Source organism: Cervus canadensis, chromosome 14 (genome assembly GCF_019320065.1).
Source record: "Cervus canadensis isolate Bull #8, Minnesota chromosome 14, ASM1932006v1, whole genome shotgun sequence".
Taxonomy (NCBI): Eukaryota; Metazoa; Chordata; class Mammalia; order Artiodactyla; family Cervidae; genus Cervus; species Cervus canadensis.
Genome location: NC_057399.1, coordinates 26,533,152 through 26,553,328, shown reverse-complemented (window position 1 = coordinate 26,553,328; position 20,177 = coordinate 26,533,152). Strand labels below are relative to the sequence as shown.

The 20,177-nt window shown below is 39.4% G+C and overlaps 1 protein-coding gene across 1 annotated transcript in view; it reads left to right on the top strand.

The window, feature by feature from the left end:
- The first annotated feature begins 651 nt into the window (after positions 1 to 651).
- The window catches only part of CFAP95 (cilia and flagella associated protein 95), an 86,993-nt gene continuing 67,467 nt past the window's right edge, over positions 652 to 20,177 (top strand). Inside the window, exon 1 of the mRNA XM_043486984.1 lies at positions 652 to 866. Within this exon, the coding sequence (XP_043342919.1) occupies positions 715 to 866 (152 nt within the window). The 5' untranslated portion in view covers positions 652 to 714. The remainder of the gene's footprint in view (positions 867 to 20,177) is intronic.

The following is a 20,177-nucleotide window of genomic DNA, read 5'->3' as shown; positions in this document are numbered from 1 at the left end:
TTGTGTGTATCAAATTGGTGAAATCTAATTCAGAAGAACACTATTAGGCATACCATAATAAATCATTTGCGAACTAGAGAATATATTTGTAATGTGAAATATCTCTTGTGTTTTTAAGCTTGTGTAATGTGATCTTCTTACATTAAGAAACTTCTGGAATTTATTGAAGCCTAAGGCTCTTAGAAACGTTGTATGGAAAAGACATACTTTATGGTTTGAGGGGTGTTCTCTAGCTCCCCTTTAGTCAAATTTATGTAAGTTGTAAGCAGAAGGTGTGGTGGCAACAGATAACGAATGGTAACGAGAAACTTCCCCAAAGACAGCCAGAACAGACCGGCTCGGGGCTCAGGTCCACTCAGGCCTTAACTGACCCAGCGCTCGCGCTTAACTCCGCGCACTCTAAGGGTTAGGCTGTTAGGAGGGTGGAACTACATATCCCAGGATGCAGTTGTTCCTCCCAAGCTGTAGGTAGCCTGCTCCCTTCTCTCACTGCACTCTGGGGGGTGTAGTTTATTCCTAATCAGTAGTTCCGTACACTGTCTAGGAAACCAGGACTGTTAAGTTTGAGGGATCGGCCTCTCTATTGGCCCCGCCCTTCCATTGACCCCGCCCCAGGTTGCTTAGGAGATGAGAGACGCCGAATCTTGGATTGTGTCAGCACACGGAGTAGGATAGAGAGAGAAATCCTTCGAGGTCTGTGTCAGGAGGGCCGCCATGGATAGCTCTGACAGTTCCTGCCAGGAATGGTGCAGCCATGGACAATACTGGTTGGAACTCGGACCCACGGACTTAATGGAGCGCAAGGGCTCCCTAACCCTCCGCTCCCATCACAAGAAATACTCGAAGCCAGTATTGGTGTATTCCTGGTGAGCGAGCTCTCTTCGGGTTCCTAGGTGCTGGGAGATGGAGAAGAAGGGAAGGGATGGGGGACGGGAGAGGAAAGGTAAGAGAGGATGATGGTGAAGAGCATGAAATAAATAGGAAAATAAGAAAAGAGGAAAAGAAGAGTAGATAAAGAAAGAAAAACATCATTCAAGAGAGAAATCAGAAGAGAGAAAATAAAGGGAAACAGATCTTCAAAGGAGAAATGGAGAGTGTAGGATTGAGAGTTTGGGCAGGGCAGACGAGATAGAAGAGGCCTCCAAGAGCAGCTCCCTAGTACACATGGAGACCAGCTGTCACCAGACCCTGTCTGCCAGAGGTCACAGATCACCCACACAGAGAGTGGAGGTGGAGGGTATCTGCAGAGGCCAGGAAATCATGGCAGAGTCTGTTAGGAGACCAAGGCACAGGAGGAGATGTCTGTTCAGAGGATGGCCTCCAGGACTTCCATTTCTTGGGGGCAGTGAAACACAATGAGTGATTTGAAAGAGGTCCCTAAAATATTTCCTGTGCCCCCGACTGGGTAAACCAGCAAACACAGTTTATTTGATGTGCACTGTGTTTACATTTTTCTTTTAAATTAATTGACCACATTTAAAACCAGGACATTTCACATGGAAATAGAGGATTGTGTCTTCTTTTGAAAAGTTGAAAGCCTTGGCAGCAAAGAATTTTATTCTTTCTGGCAACTATGAATGTACTGGGGAGTTGAACACTGGCTACTCTTTAAGATGAGTCTACTCCTTTCTCTGGTAATTTTGACTTCCTGCCTGACCTCAGGAAACGTTTACTTCCCTGCATTATGTTTTGGGCTTGGAATTCACTAAGAGATTCTGCTGTTTATTAAATATGACAGTGTCCAGTAGCAAAAACATGATACATATAATTGGGAGAAAAAATGAGGCCTTTTAGAGCATTTAGAATTCTGTCCTTTGGGTCAATTTTCCTGGCTGTATTTTTGAGAATTATTGTTTTTAGATTATTTGGAATATTCTGGGGAAGAGGAAGATCTGAAATGAAATTTCATATCTTGTTCTCTTTATACTTTCACCTTTGAAAGAAAATAATTTTGACTCTAGCCCAAGGCTAAATGCTCCTTGATCCGTTCTTTCATGTAATGTATGTGAATCCTGTTGTTTCTGTCTTGCAAATTTTCTATAGCCTACTCCCTTTCCCATGGGCTCTCTCCCTTACTTTTACTTCTTATCCCTAAAACCAACTCTGCCTACTTTGAACTGACTATGACAGGTTATGTTAATTTGAAATCAAAACCTACACTGAGAAGCAGAAAAATCCTCTTTAACCTCATAGAGGGGTTACCCCACAGGCCTCAAGCAAAACTCTTAACTCTTCCATGATTTTGTTACTCCATAAGGATTTAGGTCATAATGTAAATCACTGCCAGAAATTGTTGTTAAAGAAAAAGACATTTTTCAAGTGGACAGTGCTTCTGCTCCCTTCTGTACTTCTTTTGCTTTGAAGACTTTCCTTGTGGTCATCACAGACATCAGTAGCAAAACACAGAAGAATATGTATGAGAAAGAGGACGAGGATCTTGGTGGGAGAAAAGGGTGATGTAACATTGAAAGTCATTCTGATCACTGCTGGAGCTGTAGAGAGTTCTCATGTTGGTTTTAGAAAGAAGGTTTGGGAGCAGGAAGAAATCAGTTCAACCTAACAAATATTTTTGTGTCATGGACTTTGCTATGTGTTGGAGATACAGAGATGGATAAAGTGGTTCAATGAGATAATTTATATAAAGCATTTAATACCATGCCTGTGCATATTAAGGAGTCAATCATACATAGTAACATATTTATTTAGCATAATATAATGATTAAAAGCTTGGATTTTTAGGTTTCAATACCAGTTCTGCAGCTTGTGATGTGGTAAGTGACATGACTATTCTAGGCCTCTGTTTCTGCAACTGTAAAATGGGGTTGATAGTGTTATTATAAGATTAAACAAGGTATTATATGTGAAGCATCTTTTGACAGATAGCCTAGCACATGGTAAACACAGCAAAGATTATATACATGTATTAGGACATGATCACTGACCTCAGTGAATTTCATTGGCCAATAAAGTAGAATGTCAGTAAATTCAGTATAATTTGATTTGTGCAAAATAGAGATGAGTGTAAGAGGCAAATGTAATAGGAGGGGGTGGTTAGTGTGCATAGGGTTTTCTGAGCAAGGTTTAGAAGGAAGAATAGGGGTTCTATAGGTACACAAAAGAGAATAGACAAGAGCAATGTAATAGTAAGAAGCAGTGTCAGAGGGAAATAGAAGAGGTTCTCTATAGTTGGTAAATATAGTTGATCTCATTACTTGTAGATTCTGTATTTGCAAATTCCTCTACTTGCAAAAATTTATATGTAACCCCAATCATTACTTGCAGTGCTTTCATGGTCATTTATGGACATGTGCTGAGAGGCAAAAAATTTGAATCATCCCACACACATAGTCTCAGTTGATGTCAGGCACTCTGCCTTCTTGTTTTAGCTCCTCTTCCTGTAAACAAGTATTCTTTTCACTGTCTACTTAGTGCCATGTTTTTGCATTTGTGTACTTTTTGTTGGTGATATCATTGTTCAGGTGGCCCCCAAACATAGTGCTGAAGTGCTGTCTAGTGTAAGAAGACTATGATGTGCCTCATGAAGAAAGTATGTGTGTTACATAAACTTCATTCAGACTTGAGTTACAGTGCTATTGGCTGTAATTTCAATGTTAATGAGTCAACAATATATATTAAACAAGATGTGTTTAAACAGGGACACACATAAAACTGGGTCACATATTGATTAGTTGATGAAAATGTGACCTGAGGCTGATAGGAACCTAATCCTGTATTTCCCCTAGGAACAATGATTCAGTATTTTCTAATTGTTTGTGACTTTTTAAAACATAATGGCCTCAAATAATGAGAATCAACTGTCAAATCTGAGAAACACTTGCATTTCTCTGAGCTGGCTGTGCTGCTGGCATCCTTGTTTTCCTTCCACATCCATTCACCAAGATCTGTCCTAAAAAAACTATATATAAAGTTCAAATTATATAAATTTCTAGATGAATCAATGTCATTGACCATTTTGTTTTTATGTATTTTGGTCATCACTGTTTGCTTTCTTTTGACTTATTTTGTTGTATATTAAAACTTTTATTGAATTTTAAAAAAACTTTTATTGAGTTTTAAACTTATGTTAGTGATTATTTAATTGATGAACACCTACTATCTAAAATACACCATTTGAGGGTATGTCAATAGTGGTTCAGTGGTTAAGACTCCTTGTTTCCACTACAGGGGCCACATGTTTAATCCCTGGTCAGGGAACTAAGATTCTGCATGTTTCATGGTGTGGCATAAAATAAAATATAAAATAAAATAATCATTTGGTGACCTCTCAATTGAGTATTTGATCAACGAAGGAACTGTGCCTATAGGTTTGCAAAATAGGATCTAACTGGGAGAAATTCTGAAGTACCTCTCAATAAACATTTAAGTGATTCCCGTGTTCCTCTTTATGCAGAATGTAATGCAAGTCTGTTTGACTTCACTACACATTAAAAACAGTTGTGTATAATAGACATGATAAACTGAAATACCCAGAATGGTTGCTAAAAGTGTTTCTGGTCCATTACTGGTCCACTACTATAAGAAATTGTATAGGAGTCTTGTCTTCTTGCAGTTGGAGTGGTGAATAGAGAGGCATATCACTTGCATTACACCTTGATGCTTCTGAATGAAAAAGATTTTTTCTAGAAATTATCTTTCTCTATTCATTCCTATAGCATTTATGGAGCTATATCATCAGATATTTCCATTGGAAATTATGAGTTGAGGGGAAGTTTTCTCTTGGGATATCTTCCCACTCATCGGAATAATTGAATACTAAGAACCAGGACAACTAGATTTGCCCTTAATTCTCTAGTTTGAGGCTAGTTCTTATTTATGTATTTATTTGTTATATGTATCTCTTTTTCATTGGCCAAATTGACATCTGGTGGTAAGTGATGGGAGAAGGCAATGGCAACCCACTCCAGTACTCTTGCCTGGAGAATCCGATGCCCAGAGGAGCCTGTTGGGCTACAGTCCATGGGGTCTCCAAGAGTCGGTCGTGACTGAGCAACTTCACTTTCACTTTTCACTTTCATGCATTGGAGAAGGAAATGGCAACCCACTCCAGTATTCTTGCCTGGAGAATCCCAGGGATGGAGGAGCCTGGTGAGCTGCCATCTATGGGGTCATACAGAGTCGGACACGACTCACGTGATTTAGCAGCATCAGCAGTAAGTGATGAGCCAAAAAAATTCACTCAAGTTTCCATGGAGACAGTTCATGCTCTGGTCTCCATGGTGATACGTAAAGAGTTTTAAGGACTCACTCAGGTTAATTTTATATATTTGTAATTTCAATTACTTCTCTCTCCTGCCTGAGCCCTAAATTAAAGAGCTTGGGTATTTTACTCGTCTCCCCTGCCACCCCCATTATAGGAAAAAAACAGAAAGAGAAAGGGGAAAAAGGAAGAAAAATTAAAATGTGGTGATAATTGTAGGGTCGGGAACTTGATAGTTTTAAGAATTTTTACAGAAAACCATTTGGGCGGGGGAAAGAAAGAACTTTCTATGATGCTCTTCAGACTTATATTCTATTGTGCTATTTGAACAAGGAGTTCATATGTATTCAAGGTACTTCACATTCAGAGGAGAATCCAGTTTCAAGGCACTAGAATATCATTGGTATGCTTATTAGAAAATAAGAGATGAGTTTTCTAATGTGCTGTATGTTCTTCCTATACTTAATCAGCAGTTTTCTTGTGGACTAACCTGGAAGTCTTTAGAGTTCTTCACACCACTAAGGACCAAGCTAGAGTTACACAGATTTTCTCTATCCATCAATCCCATCTTCTCACATCTCCAACACACACTCAGGATAAAAAGGCAAAGAAAATAAAGAAAGCTCTTTAGTAACCACATGTAGCAGCCTGCCTCTGTTGAAATCCATAAATGCTTCCCCTTTCAGCAAGCCTCCATTCTTCTACTTTAACAACTTAGACCCTCAGTCAAAAGCTTTTAACTTTTCTTTTGTGCATTTTAAATGTTTGGTTATATGGAGAGGAAAGAGAAGAGAATTTAAAGAGCTTTTTTGGTCAGTAATAAGAAGTGAGAAGAGCAAACCTCAGGGTAAGTTATAAGAACACAGTTGGTGCTCAAATAATGTTTATCAAAGAAATGAACAAATGAGCAGATAGAAAGGACACACACACAAACACAAAAGGCATTGCAGGCTGGGGGCCTCTATTTTATATTTTAAAAAGACCCTAAGGTAAAGGACTACAGGATAATGCAAATCCATAATAACTCCAGAGCTGATTTTCACAGTCCTGACCCTTAAAAAAAATTTTTTATTAAATTATATATAGTTGATTTACAATATTATGTTAATTTCTGCTGTACAGAAAAGTGACTCAGTTTTACATATATTTATTTTTTCAAATTCTTTTCCATTTTGATTTATTACATGATATTGCATATAGTTCCCTGTGCTATACAGTGGGACCTTGTTGGTTGTCTATCTTGTATATAATGGTTTGCATCTGGCTAATCCCAAATTCCCAATCCTTCCTTCCCCACAGCGCCCTCCGCCTTGGCAACAACAAGTCTGTACTCTATGAGTCTGTTTCATAGAAATGTTCATTTGTGTCCTATTTTTGATTCCATATATAAGTGATATTGTGTGGTTTTTATCTTTGTCTTCCTGACTTAATTGGTTTGGCATAATAAATCTCTAAGTCCATCTGTGTTTCTGCACATGCACAGCCCTGGTCCTGATACAGCAGGATGACATTGAAGCATGTTTGGTCACCTCTGTAGAGGTAAGATTGGAGGATTATAAAGCATTAGGCTTTGATTAGAATGGTAAAGAACTTAAAAATGGGAGCTAAACATGTACTCTTCCTAGATGTAGTACATGAATTACCAGGAATGTACTGGTAATGACAGTTACATGAATAACAGGTACTTAGAAAATTTTTAGTTAGTATAGGGACAAATGATAGTCACAGTTTAAAGAGACATTCTAATTTCTTAACTTATACTTAAAAAAAAAATGTGGCTGTGCTGGGTCTTCATTGCAGGGTGCGGGCCTTCTCTTGTGGTGGTGCAAGGGAATCTCTAGTTGCAATACATGGGCTTCTCTTCTTGTAGGGCACAGATTTTAGAGTGTACAAGCTCAGTAGTTGTGTCTTAACTTGTACTTTAAAAAGCATTTCAAGTTGTAATACTGTGTGATCATTTAAGATGATGTGATAGTAGATCAATGATGTGGAAATATATTTACTATCTAGTCAGTAGCAGAATTAGAAATTTTCATGTAAGCAAGATACATATATAAAATTTGTTTTCTAAAACTGATCCTAAAGGTTTTTCAATTGTTGGTTACTAGAGAAAAATTCAAACATGCCAAAGGATTTTTCTATCTCTGAGTTTAAACAGTTTGTTTTAGATTAAAATAGTCTCTTTCATAACAGCGCCCACTCTTCTGAGTCCTACCTGCTCTACCCTCTCCTTTTCCTTGTGTTATCTGTGTGTGCAGGAGGGACTGAAGTTATATGGTATTTTGGTGGTGGGGGAGTGAGTCTCCCAGATCTACATGTGGGTCTTTGTTCTTGCTCACCTCATCCTTTATCCAACTTCTGTGCTTGCTACTAGTGAATTTTTGACTAATCCACTTGGTTCATTGAAGACCTGAGGGATCTGCTTACAGACTCATTTCCATTTTGGCTCTCCTTAGCACTATAGATCCCCATGTCAAGCTCATCCTCCCCTGTCCCCTGACTTAGGCTGGTAGTAGCCACTGTGGTAGGGGTACCTCATCCCAGAACATAGTGGTCCTGTAGCTGGCCCACTGACTCCCAAAGTTTAAGAAATTTAGCCCTTTTATTTCTTAACAGCTCCTGACTTTCAATAAAAGCATCTGACCCAGGACTAAAGAGGACTTCCCAGGTGGCTCAGTGGTAAAGAATCTGCTGCCAAACAGGAGATGAAGGTTCGAGCCCTGGGTTGGGAAAGTACCCTGGAGAAGGAAATGGCAACCCACTCCAGTATTCTTGCCTGGGAAATCCCATGTACAGAGGAGCCTGGCGGGCTACAGTCCATGGAGTCACAAAGAGTTGGACACAATTTAGCGAGTAAACAGCAGCAGCAGCAGGACTAAAGGAATTTATTGTTATTCAGAAGTTAATCACTAACACTTTATTTTTCTTTATATTCAAAACAGTCCTAGATCTTTCCAGGGCAAATGTGGATGCCTCTGATTTATTAGAACAAAGATTATTTTAAAGAGTTAAGCAAAGAAAAATGTAAAGTTTATTATTTGAAAATATAATCTCATTTTAAGTAAAAAAAGAAACAGCATATAATAAATTCTTTTGTTAAAAATATGTCCATATGCATTGGAAAGAGGCTGAAAGATATTTACTATGCAACACAAGATATCTATTACTGGATGGTGGATTTATGGATTATTTGTCCTTTTCTTTTTTCCTATTTGCCACTTTTACATTTTCCATTAATGAATGTATATTATTTTCATAGTAAGAATAAAGGAAAATTACTTTAAAAATTTTGATATCACTTTTACAGCTTTTCCCTTGGAGCAAACATTCTCTAAATGATCAGAATTTAAACACAGTACTTCATCTCTTTCATAGTCTGAGTCATTCTTCATGGTTTATTATGAATCTTTTTAAAATATCTTTTTAATTGCCAGTTTATGTTGGATAAAAAGGATGATGCTATTCACATTCATTTAGTTTAACCACCCTTTCATTCTTGTCTGTGTTCTATAATGGTAGGTCCTACGCGATGGTTATTTTTAATCTTTGTGCTACATTCTTATTCCTCAACATACGCACATACCCACAAATGCTTTTGAATGTAGTAGTTTTGGGGAGGGAAACATCTTATTTTCTATTTTTCAGGATGATGCAGGACATTCTGCATCCTTTTGTCCTGACTGTATTTTTCTTTCAGTGCTATTCTCTCTTTGTGAAATCCCAACCAAATTCATTTTCTGAAAACCAGTGGTTATAAAATTGTACCTTTCCCTTTGTATGAGGTTTTGCTTAATTTACCTGATGGCCAAAATAAAACAGTTTTACTTGCAAGATGAACCCTTGACCTGTAGGGCAGATATTATAGGACAGGCATTTCCTTATGTGGGTACACTTGGATTAGAAAAGAACATTGCTGTATACAAGTACCTCTGCCTGAGCCAACTCCTTCCTGTTCTTGGGACCATCTCTCTCCTGGGCTGCAGGAGTCACCAGAGCCTCGTCTTAATGCTGCTGCACTCTTCCTCACAGAGAGTCGCATGTGCTTTTTCACCAGCTTTCTTTCCCTTACTGATGGTCCTTTTCTAGGTAAGGATGTGTAGGGTGTGAGGGAGGAGGTAAGAAGAAGGTGGGGCTTAGTGATATTTTGGTAAGGAGAGGTTCAGTCTTATGGACCCCAGGATACCCAGGCTCAGGGATCAAGGTTTTCAATGGCACTAGAATTAGCACTCTGTGATAAACTTCTCTGAGTTGGCCTGAGAAGCCACCTCATCAGTACTATTTTCTGTGTGTACTGATCAGACTTCTTTTGACTGCAGTTGACAAATACTCAGCTTGCACTAGCAGAAGGAAGGAAGAAAGTGAATTAGGTCATGATATTCATAGCGTGGTTGATCACTAGATAAGAAGAAGGGCAGGTATGCAGCTCAACCGCAGGAACAACAGATGTAAGGGGTGCCACTGCCTCCAGGTCTTGCTTCACTTCTCCTCTCTCCTCCTCTTTGTGTTACCCTCATCTTATCACTGAAGACTATGGGAAACATGACTGCTATGGTTCTGTAATTTATAACTTAGATCTTCAACCAACAAAAAAGTTGGTTTTAAGATATTTTAAGTTCTGAATTTTAAAATTTCAGGTCATATGTCCATTACTGGGCCAAGTATCTGTTTGGGGTCATCTGACTGGTCAAAATGAAGTAGAAAATGGCAGCTCACCAATAGCCATAGGGCACAATGGACATTCCCAGGAGAAAGAAGGAGTGCTAGGCTGATAATCCTATTAAGTTGCTCAGTCATATCTCCCTCTTTATGACCCCATGGACTGTAGCCTACCAGGCTCCTCTGTCCCTGGTTTTCTCCAGAGAAGAATACTGGAGTGGGTAGGCATTCTCCTCTCCAGAGGATATTCCCCACACACCTGAGTCAAACCTGAGTCTCCTGCATTGCAAACAGATTCTTTACCATCTGAGCCACCAGGGAAGCCCAATAATCCCATAGATATCTACTATGCCCCATCCTATCTTGTAGTTATTTATATAATATAATACTATATCCTATAGAGAGCTACTGCGATGGAGAATGAATTCTAAATTCCAAATACCCAAATTTATAACACAAGTTTAAAATATAACCCATTTATATATTGATGTTAATGGAGGTGATGGAATTCCAGTTGAACTGTTTCAAATCCTAAAAGATGATGCTGTGGAAGTGCTGTACTCAATATGCCAGCAAATTTGGAAAACTCAGCAGTGGCCACAGGACTGGAAAAGGTCAGTTTTCATTCCAGTCCCTAAGAAAGGCGATGCCAAAGAATGTTCAAACTACCGCACGTTGCACTCATCTCACATTCTAGCAAAGTAATGCTCAAAATTCTCCAAGCCAGGCTTCAACAGTACATGAATCGTGAACTTCCAGATGTTCAAACTGGGTTTAGAAAAGGCAGAAGAACCTGAGATCAAATTGCCAACATCCACTGGATCACTGAAAAAGCAAGAGAGTCCCAGAAAAGCATCTACTTCTGCTTTATTGACTATGCCAAAGCCTTTGACAGTGCAGATCACAACAAACTGTGGAAAATTCTCCAAGAGATGGGAATACCAGACCACCTGACCTGCTTCCTGAGAAATCTGTATGCAGATCAAGAAACAACAGTTAGAACTGGACATGGAACAACAGACTGGTTCCAAATTGGGAAAGGAGTATGTCAGTGCTGTATATTGTCACCCTGCTTATTTAACTTATATGCAGAGTACATCATGTGAAATGCTGGGCTGGATGAAGCACAAGCTGGAATCAAGATTGCCAGGAGAAATATCGATAACCTCAGATACACAATGACATCACTCTTAAGGCAGAAAGTGAAAAGGATCTAAAGAGCCTCTTGATGAAAGTGAAAGAGGACAGTGAAAATGTTGATTGAAAACTCAACATTCAGAAAACTAAGTCCTGTCACTTCATGGCAAATAGATGGGGAAACAATGAAAACAGTGACAGACTTTTATTTTTGGGGGCTCCAAAATCACTGCAGATGGTGACTGCAGTCATGAAATTAAAAGATGCTTGCTCCTTGGAAGAAAAGCTATGACCAACATAGACAGCATATTCAAAAGCAGAGACATTACTTTGCCTCCAACAGTCTGTCTGGTCAAGGCTATGGTTTTTCCAGTAGTCATGTATGGATGTGAGAGTTGGACCATAAAGAAAGCTGAGCACTGAAGAATTGATGCTTTTGAACTGTGGTGTTGGAGAAGACTCTTGAGAGTCCCTCGGACTGCAAGGATATCAAACCAGTCAATCCAAAAGGAAATCAGTCCTGAATATTCGTTGGAAAGACTGATGGTGAAGCTGAAACTCCAATACTTTGGCCACCTGATGCGAAGAACTGACTCATTGGAAAAGACACTGACGCTGGAAAAGATTGAAGGCAGGAGGAGAAGGGGATGACAGAGAATGAGATGGTTGGATGGCATCACCAACTCAATGGGCATAAATTTGGGCAAGCTCTGGGGGTTGGTAATGGACAGGGAAGCCTGGCGTGCTACAGTCCATGGGGTTGCAAAGAGTTGGACATGACTGAGCGACTGAAGAGAACTGAATATATTGATGACTTCCTACATTAGCTATTATTTTGACTTTAAGCTTCCCCACTCACACACCCAACTGGCACCCACGCATGCAGTTTTCAAAAATTGACCTTAGGGGCTTCCCTGGTGGTCCAGTGGTTAAGAATCTGCCTGCCAATGCAAGGGACATGGGTTTGATCCCTGGTCCAGGAAGATCACACACTCTGAAGCAACTAAGCCTGTGTGCCACTGCTACTGAGCCAGCTCACTAGAGGCCGGGAGCCACAACTACTGAAGCCCACGTGCCTAAAGCCCATGCTTCACAACAAAAGGAACCACCACAGTGAGAAGCCTGAGAACTTCAAGGAAGAGGAGCCCCTGCTTCTCGCAACTAGAGTAAGCCTACACACATCAATAAACTAATAAAGACCCAGCACAGCCAAAGATAAATTTAAAAAAAAACAACTGAATCTTTAAAAAAATAATTTAAAAAATTGACCTTAGATATCACAGATAGAAAATAGAAATCTTGTGTAGAGATTTAGTGAACAAAAGATTTTGTGGTGCTTTGAAAAATTTCTGAATAAATCTGAGTATTATATTACTGTTTTGATAGACACATCTTCTATTACTGTTTATAATATTTAATTTTGAAGTACAATTACATTTTAATTGATATTAGTCACACTAAGTGTTTTCTTTATTTTGATCGCAATAAGTTTTGATGCATTAACAAAGGTAATGAATTGGCAGAAAAATTATGTTTCTTTGTTGAGATGTTAGGTCCCCAATCAGATTGTTCCAGGTTCAATCAAATGGAAGAATTAATATAATTTCATTTATTTATTGCAAAGAATTTGGCTTCCTTTTATAGAAAATGGTAGGAAGAATATTTTGAAATTAAAATGTATGAATCACTTGTCACAATTTTTAGAAAACTTGGGAAAACACTGAACTGTTTAGCCAGGACCCAGAAGCATGAGATGAGCTTTTGAAAACATAAAGCAAAATACCAAATAACCCCTACTCCCTCCAAAAAAAACAATGTTTTTTTCTAAATAAAGAGATCTCTTATGAATGGCATCTACTGGGTTTGGGATTTGACAGTGAATAAGACATTCTCCCTGCCCCTAGGAGGTCAAGATTACTGTGAGACAGTAATAAGACCTATAATAAATCACATTACCCTCAGAGGGGTCTTGCTGGGCAATTACTATGTACTGTAATACTTGCTAGGATGGGAGTAAGCAGAGTGCTCTGGAGACATCTAAGAGGAGCACTTAGGCCTATTGGACCAGGGAAAGTTTTCTAGAACACGTTGTCCTAGCTCCTAGGAGTCACATGGATAAATAAAGATGGCCCATTAGTTTTAGTTTTCAAAGTGAGGGAATTATTAGTGCTTCCTCTACAGTGTTTGAAAAAATGTGTACATTTTTACATCAGTTAATTTCAGTTGCTCAGTTGTGTGTGACTCTGGACCCCATGGACTGCAGCACGCCAGGCTTCCCTGTCCATTACCAACTCTCGGAGTTTGCTCACTTATGTCCATTGAGTCGGTGATGCCATCCAACCATCTCATTCTCTGTCATCCCCTTCTCCTCCTGCCTTCAATCTTTTCCAGCATCTGGGTCTTTTCCAATGAGTCAGTTCTTCACATCAGGTGGCCAAAGTATTGGAGTTTCAGCTTCAGCATCAGTCCTTCCAAAGAATATTCAGGATTGACTGAATCAAACCTTTTGGATTGACTGGTTTGATCTCCTTGCAGTCCAAGGGACTCTCAAGAGTCTTCTCCAACACCATAGTTCAAAAGCATCAGTTCTTTGGCACTCAGCTTTCTTTATGGTCCAACTCTCACATCCATACATGACTACTGGAAAAACCATAGCCTTGACCAGACAGACTGTTGGAGGCAAAGTAATGTCTTTGCTTTTGAATATGCTGTCTATGTTGGTCATAGCTTTTCTTCCAAGGAGCAAGTGTCTTTTAATTTCATGGCTGCAGTCACCATCTGCAGTGATTTTGGAGCCCCCAAAAATAAAAGTCTGTCACTGTTTTCATTGTTTCCCCATCTATTTGCCATGAAGTGACAGGACTTAGTTTTCTGAATGTTGAGTTTTCAATCAACATTTTCACTGTCCTCTTTCACTTTCATCAAGAGGCTCTTTAGTTCCTTTTTACTTTCTGCTTTAAGAGTGATGTCATTGTGTATCTGAGGTTATTGATATTTCTCCTGGCAATCTTGATTCCAGCTTGTGCTTCATCCAGCCCAGCATTTCACATGATGTACTCTGCATATAAGTTAAATAAGCAGGGTGACAATATACAGCACTGACATACTCCTTTCCCAATTTGGAACCAGTCTGTTGTTCCATGTCCAGTTCTAACTGTTGTTTCTTGATCTGCATACAGATTTCTCAGGAAGCAGGTCAGGTGGTCTGGTATTCCCATCTCTTGGAGAATTTTCCACAGTGTTGTGATCCATACAGTCAAAGGCTTTGGCATAGTCAATAAAGCAGAAGTAGATGCTTTTCTGGGACTCTCTTGCTTTTTCAGTGATCCAGTGGATGTTGGCAATTTGATCTCAGGTTCTTCTGCCTTTTCTAAACCCAGCTTGAACATCTGGAAGTTCACGATTCATGTACTGTTGAAGCCTGGCTTGGAGAATTTTGAGCATTACTTTGCTAGAATGTGAGATGAGTGCAACGTGCGGTAGTTTGAACATTCTTTGGCATCGCCTTTCTTAGGGACTGGAATGAAAACTGACCTTTTCCAGTCCTGTGGCCACTGCTGAATTTTCCAAAGTTGCTGGCATATTGAGTACAGCACTTCCACAGCATCATCTTTTAGGATTTGAAACAGTTCAACTGGAATTCCATCACCTCCACTAGCTTGTTTGTAGTGATGCATCCTCAGGCCCACTTGGCTTCGAATTCCAGGATGTGTGGGTCTAGATGAGTGACCACACCTTCATGGTTATCTGGGTCATGAAGATCTTTTTTTGCATAGTTCTTCTGTGTATTCTTGCCAGCTCTTCTTCATATCTTCTGCTTCTGTTAGGTCCATACCATTTCTGTCCTTTATTCAGTCCATCTTTGCATGAAATGTTTCCTTGGTATCTCTAATTTTCTGAAAGAGATCTCTAGTCTTTCCCATTCTATTTTTTCCCTCTATTTCTTTGCAGTGACTACTGAGGAAGGCTTTCTTATCTCTCCTTGCTATTCTTTGGAGCTCTGCATTCAAATGAATGTATCTTTCTTTTTCTCCTTTGCCTTTAGCTTCTCTTCTTTTCACAGCTATTTGTAAGGCCTCCTCAGACAGCTATTTTACCTTTTTTCATTTCTTTTTCTTGGGGATGATCTTGATCTCTGCCTCCTGTACAATGTCAGGAACCTCCGTCCATAGTTCTTTAGGCACTCTATCAGATCTAATCCCTTAATCTATTTGTCACTTCCACTGTATAATCGTAAGGGATTTGATTTAGGTCATACCTGAATGGTCTAGTGGTTTTCTCTACTTTCTTCAATTTAAGTCTGAACTTGATAATAAGGAGTTCACGATCTGAGCCACAGTCAGCTCCCAGTCTTGTTTCTGCTGACTGTATAGAGCTTCTCCATTTTTGGCTGCAAAGAATATAATCAATCTGATTTCAGTATTGACCATCTGGTGATGTCCATGTGTAGTCCTCTCCTGTGTTGTTGGAAGAGTGTGTTTACTATGACCAGTGCATTCTCTTGGCAAATCTATGTTAGCCTTTGCCTTGCTTCATTCTGTACTCCAAGTCCAAATTTGCCTGTTACTCCAGGTATTTCTTGACTTCCTACTTCTGCATTCCGGTGATAACAAACAGCTCCTACAATCTCAGTGGTTTAACACATAAAGGTGTATTTCCTACTTACACAAAGATTTCTTTAGGTTTCTGGTGAAGTTTCGGCATTCCTCCACAGAGATCCTCTGGGATTAAGGCTGATTGAGGCTCCATCATCTAGAAAGTCTTTTGCTTTGGCAGGGCAAAAAAGATTTGAGAATTCTACGGGAGAAATGACATGTGTCATTTCTGCTCATTTTTATTTTATTAGCCAGAGTTTGTCAAATGAACCTCACTAACTGCAAAGGAGCTGGGAATTTTAATCGCCTACATTTCCAGTAAAAAGGAGAAATTGTATTGGCAGGCATAATATCTACCACATATGGAAGACTTCCTTGTAAAACTCCCATCCTAGGTGGGCTCCAGGCCTAGACTTTAGTACCTCCAGCCTGAAGCCATTGCCCCTGTGCCTATTAACAAATGTCCCAAGGGCATCAGCGGGTTTGATGTTTTAAAATTCTATTTATCCCTTTTGTTACAGCTTTCATCCAAAAATTGGCCTTTAAATTCCCCACTGGATTATCATCTCTCACATACTTTCAATGTGCTGGAATTTAAAATACACACACACGCCCATACACACATATGTGTATATATATATTGATCTAACATTTTCCATTGTTTTCAGTGAAAGAGTTTATCTGCAAAACTATGGGAATGTAGTCTGGCTGGTGCTCTGAGAGTTTCTACTTCTCTGCAATCTCTCTACTGAGATTATTGGCTCAGTCTCTGCTTCTTCCACTTGTCTTCAACTGGATCTTGGCTGCTTAAAGTAGCCCTTATACATGATGTAATCTAGGGATTATAACTTCGCCATAAATTAGTTTTAATTTTTCCATTTCCTTTGCCGCTTTTGAATGATTTTTAGGAAGAAATGGAAAAAGTGTTCATTTGTGTAGCTATGTTCATAAAGAAAGACTGTTTTAGCTATAGATACTATTTATGAAGAAAGGCTTTTTCATTTGTTTCAATGTGAATAGAATGAATTGCTTTGAAACTAAAGATCCTTGTATTATCTACTCAATATACTTTGCTCATGGATTCATAGAAGTGTGCATTAACATGGTTCTTAAGCTCACATAATATAATAATTTCATGTTGCATGTTCATGCTCAGTCACTTCAGTCATGTCAGACTCTGTGGCCTTATGGACTGTAGCCCACCAGTCTCCTCTGTCCAAGGGATTCTCCAGGCAAGAATACTGGAGTGGGTCATCATGCCTGCCTCCACAGGCTCTTCCCAACCCAGATAGCGAGCCGTGTCTCTTGTGTCTCCTGCCTTGGCAGGCAGATTCTTTACCAACAGCGTCATCTGGGAAGCTCCATTTTATGCTACTCTACAGCAATTAATTCAAATTATCTAAGCCAGTAATATTAAGACTGTAGGGATAGGAGTTTATGCAGGTAATCAGGCATTTGTTTCTAGTTTGCAGGGGCCAAACTAGTCTTCATGCCATTCATGACAGTATAATTTTTTTGGATAACGGTAATTTTGGATAACAGTTTTTTTTTGGATAACAGTAATTTTTTTGGATAACAGTAATTACCAACTTATAATACACCTTAAAGACTCGGTCTCTTTTTAGTCTTACTATTCCACCACCTTAAGTGTCTTTGGCCAGCCAACATAAACTGTTTCTGGAGGGGAGATCAAAGGAACCTGAAAGGTCGGGGCATGCCCCCGGGAAAGTGCTGCAAGGCAAATTCTGGAGGCTGGCTAAACTTCCAGGGGCTGGCCCCCTGCAGCCTGGCCCAATCAGGTACCAACATAAAGCCCTCGGACACTGACCACCGCTGTAGCCCGCGCTTTCTTCCTTATATGAAAAGACCTGGCCTGGATGCCTGCCCGGACTATAAAACCCCTCCCCACCCCTCATACCTTGCAGACTCCCTTTGTCTCCTCACTCACCAGCCCCCGGGAGTTCTGCCCTAGAGCTACGCTTAATAAAAGGCCTTTACCACCGGTCCTTAGAGGCGGCTTTTTCCTCCCGCGGCGTTTTTCCTAACAGAACAGTAAGAAGTATCCTCGAATCTGAAGATAATTGAGATCCAGTCGTCAAAAAACATTGGTTAATAAAATGTCCCAATCCTTTTCACCCCTGTCAGTGTACTTAGGACCTGATTTCCCTCTAACAGTGTCCCAGGTGGGATAATCAATTGCAGTGTCACTCCAGTTAATCCATGTTCCTCCATCTCTTTTCAAAGTCATATTGAAGGAGGAAACAGAACAGGCTCCTTCTTGAAAGCAGGACTCCATCTTGGGCCGGACTGTGGACTTTGAGCTATATGCCCAGTATCTATGGAAACGACATGCCAACTGGAAAACCAGACCCCCTGGATGGAAGAGCCCCAGGGCTCGTACCTAGACTCTCCGTTGCCTAAAAGAATACCCTAAGTATCTGTGTAACTGAATAGAATAATAAATTCTATTATGCTTATTGGGGTATGACCACAGGCCTATTGATAATTGTCCACTGTTAACTACCTAGGCTTAAGGCATTTGAATCCCGGGTTAACTTTGATTGTATCTTTCTTTTCCTTTGTTCAGACTAGTTTCAGAGAATTTGGGAAGGTGAGTTTGAGCATGTACACTTAGGGTATATAAGGTTTTCACAAAAACTGGTCGGGATCCTTGGCTAAGAGGAGACTCTGCCTTGGGCCCACTAGTGTAATAAACTTCACTCCATTATCTGCATTGCCTTCTGAGTGAGTTTGTTTCCCAGAACGTGTGGCTACAACAATATGTTTGGCAGTTAATTATACTGACAACATTTAACATTTCAACTGTTAAGATAGACAGTCTCCCATGCTGTATTCCTTTTGTTTACTTCCTATATTCTCCATGGGGCTTCCTGTTTCTAAAATTTCTTATAAAAAATTTCACAATAATGATGGGTCTTATTTACATGTCATTCAATATATGCTGAGTGAGGAAAATGACCTCACTTATCTGTCTCCGTCAAATACTTTTCTTTTGAGTGCAGTTTTTAGGTTTCAGATTCTGTGGTTTCATAGTTATAAATACATGAATCACACAGAGCCTGAGACACATTGAAAAACAAAGTCCCTCTTCATGAGTCTGAAATGTCACCATTTCTCCCAAGGACATAAAATTTTCTTTATGACTCTTGCAAATATGTCTAAAAGTCTTCATTTGTCAGTTTGATAAATGTGTCACCAAATAGCACTACCTTGGCATATAAATCATTTGCCTGTGAAATCTTTAAAGAGGATTGTCAAGTATTTCTTTGTAGTCTGTGATCCTACTAGTTTTAATGCTTCTAATGTGCCAGGAAATATAGCTGAGTCCCTGGGGTAATTTTCTTGTAAAGTCCTAGATAGCAGTTAATTATAAAAGCTAATAGAAAAGGTATCTTTCTCATTTGGCTCAGATTTACATCAGAAATACAATAGCTGACAGAGTAGTTGTGAACTACATTAATAGTTCTAAAATTTGAAATTAATGTATTCTCCCATCCAGAGTCAACATTTTTAACATCTTTGAAATTCATGAAGAAAATGTGTTTCTCGTCAAGGAACCAGAAACCAGAATTCAGCTTGGATTTTCATTGTCAGATATTGCTCAGGTTCACACCCCCTCTGCAATGTATGCTGAGACTTTTCCCGTTTGGCATGCAGATTTATAATTCCTCTGGAGACAAGTTTTTTTTTGAAAAGAACTAGCATCTCTATATGCATAATCACTCCTTTTTATGTGCATTTTTGTTGAGTGAGCTGGGATGCTCTTTATTTCTATGGACATGTTTGAAAGCCTTTGCTTTCAGCATTTATATTAAGGTGACAGGAACAAAATGTAAGAAATTCAATCAATCATTTAAGATTTAATGAGCATTTACAATGTGTAAGTCTTTAGGCACTGAGATCACAAAAATGAGTGGAAAAAAAATGATCCCTGCGTCTAAGATGTTCTTAGTCTAATGAAAAGGAAGATTCATTAATGGACAATTATTTTAAAACGTGAAAGGTGGAGAAGTGATAAAGATAATGGTCTCTTTGCACACCCGCACTGTGCTTCCCTCACTTAATCTTGAGACCACAGAAAAAACCTTAGGGAGTAACTTGGTCTCCTTTCCTGCAAGAAGAATCCTGTGATCTAACCCAACCTTGTTCTTTTCTGAGAGCTGGACCACTATGGCTTAGGGCAGCCTGAGAGGATCTTCAGATCCTTGCCCAAGTATGTTCTGGAGTTGAGTTTGTTTAGTCCTGTAACTCAGTTGGGAATTTATATGTGTTTAGTCAAGAGGGGCTTGCAGATTTGATTAGAAGTGAAATCATCCAGCACTTATGGTAGGAAACCCGAGCTTCCAAATGACCCCAGAAACAAATCCAGAAAGTGTTTTTCATGAAATTTTACTTGGGACTATGTTAGACTGGAGGAGACAGGAAATACAGGATCTAGAGCATTCAGGTAATTGTAGGATTGGTAGTAGAGTATTTTCTACAATGGAACCTACTTGTACTATCTTTGCCTTACTAGATTCAATTGACCTTAATCCTTTCTGAATCAGCCC